Source organism: Pinus tabuliformis, chromosome 5_1 (assembly GCF_031772625.1).
Source record: "Pinus tabuliformis cultivar Carrire ecotype Pingquan chromosome 5_1, CPIR1, whole genome shotgun sequence".
NCBI classification, from domain to species: Eukaryota; Viridiplantae; Streptophyta; class Pinopsida; order Pinales; family Pinaceae; genus Pinus; species Pinus tabuliformis.
This window is the reverse complement of record NC_142305.1, coordinates 647718489-647728255: the sequence shown is the minus strand read 5'-3', so window position 1 is coordinate 647728255 and position 9767 is coordinate 647718489. Positions and strand designations below refer to the sequence as shown.

Here is a 9767-nt window from a genome sequence, read left to right as displayed (position 1 = left end):
AGTTGCCAGATTAAATATAGTTAGTGTTTTCTTAGCTATAACAACTCAAAAAGGTTGAAATTTGATAAAATAAATGTAAACTAAACATTCTTAAATGATATTTTAGAAGAATAAGTCCATATATAAAAGCCACTAGGATATGTAATAAAAAGACATAAAGGTAAAGCTTATATATTGAAGAAAATTATATTTTAGATTAATTAAGTATCTAAAGCTTGAAATGGTAGGGTTGATTCATGTATGATCGGTAATGGTTTTAATAGAAGTAGTACTAAGCCCATTTTGTATACAAAGGTGAAATAAGAAATATTTGAACCAACTATGAGATTAGGAGTTTGAAATGACTGATTTTTAGTTAATGAGGTATTTCCTTGATATTTAAGTCATTTAATAAGATTCAGGCATTTTTGTATTTCAAGTCAAATATGCCATGGATTTGTTGAAGTGGTTCAAGATGTGATGAACTATAAACTAACACCGACTCCAACTATAATAATGACAAATCTCAACTCGAATAACGTGGGATCTACCGAACCAATCTGCAAAACTGTGTTAGTTGAAAACTAAAATCTAATAGGGAAAAACAATAATTATCGCCCATGAGTGAATAGACAAAGGATCGATACGAAAGAAGAAAGATTCTTGTTTCACGTTCAAAAGAACGGAGGGAAGATGGGATCGGGATATTTCTCCAGGAGAAATACAAAATACTTCATATTTATCACATATTTGATAATAAGCCATACAACTTGTTCGAGAGTTGAGAGTTAGTCATCGATCTTGCTTTGATCCCCTATCAGAGGTCACCGACGACCCACATAAGAACAAACGTTAGCTCATTTTTTATTCTTGGAAGAAATGACTGTAGATAGATAAATTGGTTTTTCCGGGGCGGACGTAGCCAAGTGGACCAAGGCAGTGGATTGTGAATCCACCACACACGGGTTCAATTCCCGTCATTCGCCTCATAAAAGAAGATAAAAAACGGACTGGATCCGAATCCGATTTGTTTTCATTTTCATATTTCGGTGAAAATATTTCTATCTATGTAATAGAAATGGACACCCGAGCCTTCTTTCTTCGTGGGAAACATGAGCCCTTTATCGGACTTGAACCGATGACTTACGCCTTACCATGGCGTTACTCTACCGCTGAGTTAAAAGGGCCCCCTCATCATATATGAATGAGTGAGTCTACTATGGTAGATGGACAACAAATTGGATATGGATGATCCATCTATCTTTATAGATATCAAGTTGAGAACATATATTATAGTAGTTGAGAACATATATTATAGTAGCTCGTAGGGTAAGGATCGCTATACTGGAAACTCCGGGCTGAGCTGATACGAAGCGGATGGAGAAAAGTTATGCCTGAGAGCATTTGCTGAAATATGTTCGTATTGCTAGAAGAGACAAAGGCTCAACGGGTCAGGTCCTATTGCAATTACTTGAAATGCATTTGGATAATATTCTTTTTCGATTGGGTATGGCTCCCACCATTCCCGGAGCTAGACAATTAGTGAATCATGGACATATCCGGGTCAATGACCATATGGTAGATATACCAAGTTACCCTTGCAAACCTCAAGATGTGATTACTATAAGAGATCAACAAAGATTGAGAGCTAAGAATATGGAGCCATTCCAGTTTATGGCTCTTTTTCTTCCTGGAAGAGGAAGATCTTTCTAAAATGAATTAGAAAGAATTCAATTAGAAGATTAGAGGAGTTGAGCAAAAAAAATTCCTTGATAAAGATAAAGAACAACCTAGAATTTCTAAAACTAGAATGGATAGAATCCTTTCTTCTCTCTCGGAAATAGAAGAGAGAGAATTAAGGAATTCCGGAATTTGGATTCAAATGTGGAAGGAAAGAAGTGACAGAATATCCGTCAATGGGATTGGGGCGTGTATAGTTTAGTGATACAGGTGGGTTTTATTCGTTACATTATCAACTTAAATAGTTAAAGGATATTTGGATGGATCTCTGATCCATCCAAAGCTCTATCTATCTATAACTAAAGGGCCTGATACAACCATCAGAGTCAGAACAGTGAGCTGCGCAATAACTTCTAGATCCATTTGGTTTTCTTTCACCCTCCATCGACTGAATGTATGAATAAAATGTTGTCGGGATCAATCACTTTTCTTCTATTTTGTCTTCTTCGGACTCCTACCCGTTGGTGTAGTTTTGATCAGGAACCTATGGCCTTGAGCAACTGATATCTTTACAATAATACATAAAATAGATAGAGAACCCTAAATAGATAGAGAACCCTTCAATATCTAGATAATAAAATTTGATATTGGAGAGAAATAAATGGACTAATCCATGTAACGCATTTAATCAAACTGATTGGGGAGGGAATGAAGATATGGTAGAGCTTAAATTTTTGATAGCTTTTTTTCTTGCTTTTACAGCAGGTATTCTAGCTATCAAATTAGGTCAAGCACTGTATGACTGCTGATTTTTTTTGCTTTTCTTGGCCTGGCCATCGGCCAGGCCAAGAAAAGCAGAAAAAATCAGTCATACAGAACTATTTTTAATGAAATGAACAATACAATTGACTGGATTGGGGATCCAATGTAGATCCAACTATGATCTAGAGTTTGCTTGGTAGCCTCATAAATCTCACTCTCACTAGGCTAGATATTATGTATGCTATTTAAAACTTTATTTCCACTTTAATGAAGTCTCTAAAAGAATTATATTTGTAAATTTTAAAAATAATTTTAAGATATATTAGTTAAACCATACGATATGATATATTATACTCTATCATTATTAATGATTCCTTCGTTGGATATATTAATAGTACCTTTCCAAGTAGTTTGCATGATTGGAAGGTTCCATTAGAATATATCTCAATTTAGGTGTTATTTCTTAGGCATCCACTAGGTATCCCATTGCGAAAATCTCATGAGTAGAAACTAGAGTAGAAAATAAGTGTGTAGCTACAGCAACAATAGATTGTCAAGTAGTTTGGTTGCGTAGAGTATTGGGTGATCTTCAATAAGGACAAGAAGGACCAACTCCATATATTTTTACAACAACTCATCAATAAGTCTATGAAAGAACCATATTTTTCAACAAAAAAGTAAGCATATTGATACTAGATATCATTTCATTAGAAAACTTATAAACAATGGTGAAATCTATTTGGAATTTTGTGAATGAAAAAACCAATTGGCTAAAATATTTACAAAAGCCATTGGCAAGAGATGTGTTTGAATTTCCTAAATAAAATTTAGGTGTTGTAAATGCTAAATCACGTAATAGCAATAATTAAGAGAGAGTGTTAAAATATTGTCATTACTCCACAAACCAATGTTGAAAATTCTTAGATCTAGTTTCCTATGTCATTTACACATAGAAAATTTTTCTCATCCTTATTTTTCCAAAATACCATTTTAGAGTATTCTCCTATATGTAAATTTATATCTCATTTTGTGAAGCAATGAAAATATAAAGTTATAACAATGGTTTAAGATACTCTTTTAATGGATAAATGTATAATGTTACTAAATAGTAAATCTCCATGCCTCCTTCCATCATTTATCACTCCCATATTTAGATGCCTCCTTCCATCATTTACCACTCCAATATTTAGATTGAGGAAACGTATCTTTGGATAGCTGGGCTATGAAGAAGTGCAAGTGAGCATCTCATTCACCACTCCAATTACTAGATTGTGAATATAGTATATGCTCCTCCTCAATCACCAATCCCTATGATGTGAAAAGGGAAAGTGTTATTTGTTGTAAAAAATTCTAAACCACACAAAGTGAAGGGTCTCATACCCAACAGCAACGGTACGAATATCCAATCTCCAACACTTGAAAAGTTTACAGTCTATAAAGGATTCAATCTCTAACCCTTGAAAAGTTTACAGTCAATGAAGGATCCAATGGAGCTGAATTCGTTTCATTCAAATATTCATCATCTAATATAGACGTTGAATCCAGCAGCAGGCATTCAAACATCCAATTTCCAATAATGCGAGGAAGATCCTCTCTCCCATTTTCCTCTACCGTGCACATTGTCTCTTAATACATCTAACCACTAAAAAGGGAAATCAATTCTCTTCAACCTCTACATTAATTCCTGATGGAAAAGTGGACACTGAATGCAGTGAACTAAATAATCGAAGATTATGAAGTTGTTGGCCCTGACCTTCAGTTGTTGGTAAAAGTCAAATTGAAATGTACAAGCAACGTATGCACTGGTGACACAATAACAACAAGCTCAAGTGTTGTTACACGTCTTTTCTCACTTGTCTTGGTATTAACTTCGGCAGTGGGTTTAAATAAATTACAAAATAGAGAGGAACCAGGAGCTTATATATATAGCAAGTTATAGTTTCCAGTTCATGATGACGTCTAATCTGGTTGTGCTCAACTGCGCCTCTAGGAAGACATGTCGTCAGTCCACCTGGTGTTGAAGCCCTGGAATAAGGGTCTTAATTTCAAAGTTCTTTGATAACTCGTTATCAATCGCCCGCGGTGGGAAAGAAACACGGACATCTAACAGCTTCTCGTATATATATTTTCTTTCTTTAGGTTTGATATATGGCGATTTGAATTTTATTTTATGGTTTATCTAATATAATTATTGATTATTGTTAACCGAACTGTTATCTAGTTTTTTTTTAATTTTTATTTTGTAATAGTTGCAATAAATATTAGCAAATTTTACAATTATAAATACACTGCAAATATGAAATACAATATAAATTGGCTACTGTCTTTTCATCTTATCCATTAAATATCATATTATTATTATTATTATGAAATAATAAACCAATAATTAAATTAGTAAACAAGATAAAATAGTAAACCAATCATTCAATTAGAGCATGGTACCTAGAATAATCCTAATTAGCTCTTTTTAAAACTTCAAAAGAAAACCATGGTTAACTAAACAAACCATTGTTAGCTAAACAAACAACTGTGGTCATAGATACGAACAAAGAAGTTGGTATATATGCTCCTGTAACACATTCGGACTGCTAACCATCAAATCAAGGCATACTATTTTTGTATGGTAAGGAAAGTATGAAATACAACCACCAATATTTAACAAGTCATTCACACATTAATGTAGTCGGACTGTATATTAAATTTAAACAAATATTAAATCTAACAATAAAAATATACAGCCGGACCACATTAATGTGCAGATAGACTCCAAAAGGCTAGTATCTATGCTCTGGTAAGTTGTAACACATGTGGACTGCTAAATCAAGGCATACTATTCCTCATGGCAGGTAAGGTATTCCAAAATCCGCTTAATTAAAGCACCATTATAAGGGCCGCTCAGGTAACGTGATTACACACTCGTAATAACTTTGAGACAAGTAAAATGTCACCATATTATGACGAGGCGCCGGCCCTCCGAGGAGGTCAATATTTTAACGAGTCGATATTAGTGATAGGTAGGCACACACCAAGCTACCTACCCATGGATGGGACGATCTTGAGATTTACATCATATTTTTAACGTGATGACTTCTCTCATTAAAGTGAAAAATTCCCCTCGCCAACTTGAACCTACCGACACAATAACCATTTTTCCAAGAATATACTTATTAAAAAAAACTACATTATAGGATTTATTAAGGACATAATCCATAAATTCTTAGACAACCTAACATATGAACCCTCAACTAAGCCTTTAGATCCAAAGTTGTTGAACCAATCTAAAACCTTTGTGCGTGGCTTTGAAATGTCCCATAAGAGTGCATGTGAATTCTTGTGATTGTACGTGGCTTTTTGATGCCCACATATGCATGGGGATTATTGCAATTGGCAACTATAAATAAAGACGAACGCCATGGCTTCGTGTGTGTTCAGATTTATCTGTTTAGTGATTTCTTTATTTTTCTGATCTGTGAGCAACCCACGACCATGGCCCATGAGCAAGTAAAAATAAAAATGTTGAGTGCTTCAACCGTGGTGCCGGCCATCCCCACTGTGAGGCATAGCATGTTCCTCTCGAACGTTGATTTGTTTTGGATTCCTGTCAGTAACGCTCATTCCCTTCTGTTCTATAAAATAAGTCCAGAGATTAAATTTACTACAGTCACGGATTTGTTAAAGAGGAGCCTGTCGTTACTTCTGGTGGACTTCTATCCAGTTGCAGGTCGGTTGAGCACCAAGGAATCAGGTCGGCCTGAGATTGACTGTAACGATGGCGGCGTGGAATTCGTGGAAGCATCGATTGATATGGCTTTTGAGGACCTCCAAAAAGATGAGTTTCGGCACAGAAGCTTTTTCAAGGAACTTGTTCCGATCCGTGATGGTTCAAAGCATGAAAAATACGAGGGGCCGCTTCTTTCGGTACAGGTATGTAAAATCTTTCGAAATTGGTTCTCGGTTTTTCATGTAAACATTGAAAAATAGATTTGTTTCTCTGGAAACATTTAAAAGAATTATTGGAAAGGTCAACGGTAGTTGTTAAGATTAGAAATATGTGTTGAGTGATTCGAAATGGGTAGATATATGAATTTTCCAAAATATGTTTAAAAAAAATTTATGCAATGGAAAATTCATAAACTTAGTTCATGAGAGAATGGGTTTAAAAATGTAATTTAAATAATAAAAATGTGTGATTTTAATAAAAATTATATGATTAATTAATGTTAAAATATATATATTTTAATTTAAAATTCAATAAATTTAGATATGTTTTAAAACAATTATAAAAATATTTTTATTTCTTTTTTTTATTAAGAAAAATGAGTTGTTAAATTAATGGTGGGACAATCATCATTAGTTATTAATGGCAAACTCATCCGTGTTATATAAAGATAACTACTAACAAATGTAGGCTAACTCAATCACCACAACACCTTGAATTATTTGCTTATAGTTAGTAGGGGTAGGCTCTCATTCCCCTACATGCGTCTTGGGTCTTTCCTTAATTCCAAAGAAGGCTAACCCAATCACCACAACGGGTTGAATTACTTGCCCATAGTGAGTAAGGGTGCAAGCCCTCACTCTTGTTACATGCTTTTTGGCTCTTTCGTTATTTCCAAAAAAGATAAGCTCCTAATCAACTAGAAGCAATTTTATCGTTATTTCCAAAAAAAATAAGCTCCTAATCAACTAGAAGCAATTTTAAAATATACTCTAAACCCTAATTATATAAACAACTTTATTTATATAATAAATAAAATACAATCTCAATAACAATTACATATAATGTGATAATGTCAAACATTGTTTGTGTGAATTTCTCAATCATGGTTATCTAAATAACTTCAGTGATATTTTTTTAATTCAATAATTATAATTTAAATAATTAATTTTTTTATACTTTTTAATCATAATTAAGAAAAAAATTTATATATATATAATGTGTTTTAATATAAGGGTTAGTTTAATTGGGAGTTATTGTTGTTGTTAAGTACCTTGTTAGTTGGGAGTTCACGAGGTCAATTCTCCTCAACTCCCTTGAGATTAGGCATTTTAAAAAATAAGTATATTATAGTATAAGTCATAATAGATTTCCTGCCGGAATCCAGTCATAATGCTTGAGTGTTTGAATCATGTTTTGACAGTGGCAATGGATTCAACACCATCAAGAACATGTGGGGCACCCAAAGTTTGAATCTTTTTTTTATAGTTGGAATAGTTTCAACACCATCAAGAACCTCTGGGGCACCCAAAATCCTAGAACCCATATTTTCAAATATTTATGGTAGATTGTCATAATCTTGCCAAAATTTCCATTATTTTAGTGGCTCATTGGTAATTTTTTTAAGCTATACTCTTTAAATTTATAAAAAAAATATTATAGCCAAAAAACCATTATATAAATTATAACAATATTATGATTTTCTAAATTCAAGTTTTTGTGATCCATAATAAATTAATTTTTTTTTTTTTTAAAAAGCACATGAAAATTAAAAAATTTATGCTATAACCAACCAATTAATTTTTTTATATAATTTCTGAAAAACTTTTCTGATTTATTTAATTCATCCCTTTCAACCCTTCTACCATATATATATTCATTATCTTTTAATATTTTACTTCCGTACTTTTTATAAAACTCTAATTCGTCCTCTTCTTTTGGTGGTCAGCTTTTACATTCAAAGTATGGAGATCTAATCGATCTGTTCAATATCTTTTAATATTTTACTTCCGTCCTTTTTATAAAACTCCAAGTCGTCCTCATCTTTAGGTGTTCAGCTTTTAAATTCAAAGTATGGAGATCTAATCGATCTGTTGCGTCTAGTGTAGGTGACTAAGTTTATTGGGGGCGGACTCTCCATCGGGGCCAGTCTTCATCACGTTGTTTCAGACGGGAGTTCGTTTTGGCATTTCATGAATGGCTGGGCGGAATGCAGCAGGGGATCTCTCGTTTCCAAGAAACCTCAGCACATTCGAACAATCTTCAAGCGCGAACAGAAGATCAATTGTGCAGTGCCCAACATTTCTTTCAGGGCTGAAGAAGTAGTCATCGGTGACACCAAGGGAGCTCAGATTTTCAAGTTTATTCCAGATAATTTACAGCCCATAAATGGAGAAACCAACGTGAACAAGAGCGATGTCGATATTAGCACTGAGAGAAGAGTCCATGAGTTCACGATTGACCAAGCAGAGGACTTCGAGATTTCACGTTTTCATTTTACTGAAGAAATGATTGGGAAGCTGAAGGAACGCTCCGGGGCTCGGAGTTCGTTTGTGGCAGTTAGCGCTCATTTTTGGAGATGCGTCACGAAAGCTCGAGAAGTCCCAGAGAAAGAGGCCGTTGATTTTGGAATGATCGCTAATTGCAGAGACCGAGTAAAACCCCCTCTGGCCCCGACGTTTTTTGGGAACTGTGTATGCATGGGCATTGCCCGAACTAGAGCGAAACAGCTTCTGGGGCAAGATATCCGCTTCGCTGCAGCTCTCATCCAGGAGCTCATCAAGTCCTGCACAGCGGAGGAGCAGTTCAATACTCTGATAGATTGGGTTGACAGCCGCCTTCGAAGTGGGAAGCCTCTTCCAAGTTTAGCAGCAGAAACCTTGGGAGGCCGTTACTTTGTTGGTGCAGGGAATTCTCCCAGATTTCCTGTTTATGAATTAGACTACGGGTGGGGGAAGCCACTGAATGCGCAGACTGCAATGCTCAATGAAATCGGAGGAATGATGTTGTTCCCAGCCAGAGACGGAGGGAGGAGTATGGATATCTACACTCGCCTTCCTTGCGAGCAGATGAAAACCTTGAAAAGGATCCTGATGGTCATCCCCAACTGAAAATTCGTAGAGTTGGTGCTACTGTGCATGAAAAGTGGGAGGTTGACAAGTTTCGTTTTCACTTATTATTATTATATTGTTTTAACTTATTATTATTATATTTTTTATTTTGAGAATTTTAATTTAATTATTAATAATAATTATTAAGTGAATGGTAATCTCTACAAAATATTTTGAAATTTCAATATTATTGAAATTTGTAAGTTTATATAATAATTTTATAGTTGAGTTGTCAATTTTATTTTATCTATTGAGTCATTAGTCTTATTTTCTAGTTATAGCTAGAAGTCTATATTGTTCTTATAAATTAGGTTCATGTATAGCTCATTTTCTCAAGCAATGAAGTGTGTTTTCTTTTCATTCTTCATCTTGTGATCTTTTGGTAGAAGTCTTATTTAGCTTTGCAATCTGATCTTTGGATATTTTGATACTCTTTCATGGTATCTGAGCTTAACTTAGAGTTCCCTTCTCTTTTATTTGAGAGCTATTTTAAAAATTTTAAGATCTGTGTTTGGATC

At 34.3% G+C, this 9767-nt stretch overlaps 1 protein-coding gene and 1 non-coding gene across 2 annotated transcripts; one reads left to right on the top strand and one right to left on the bottom strand.

Annotated features, from left to right (window-relative positions):
- Window positions 1-1094: 1094 nt before the first annotated feature.
- On the bottom strand, window positions 1095-1166 carry TRNAT-GGU (transfer RNA threonine (anticodon GGU)). Its single transcript has one exon. It is a non-coding gene; the product is annotated as a tRNA-Thr (tRNA).
- A 4701-nt stretch (window positions 1167-5867) lies between these two features.
- Window positions 5868-9407, top strand: LOC149166656 (hydroxycinnamoyltransferase-like). Its single transcript, XM_089431383.1, has 2 exons — window positions 5868-6345; window positions 8248-9407. The coding sequence occupies exons 1-2, from the start codon at window positions 5908-5910 to the stop codon at window positions 9247-9249; spliced, it is 1440 nt and encodes a 479-aa protein (XP_089287509.1). The 5' UTR covers window positions 5868-5907; the 3' UTR covers window positions 9250-9407.
- The last annotated feature ends 360 nt before the right edge of the window (window positions 9408-9767 follow it).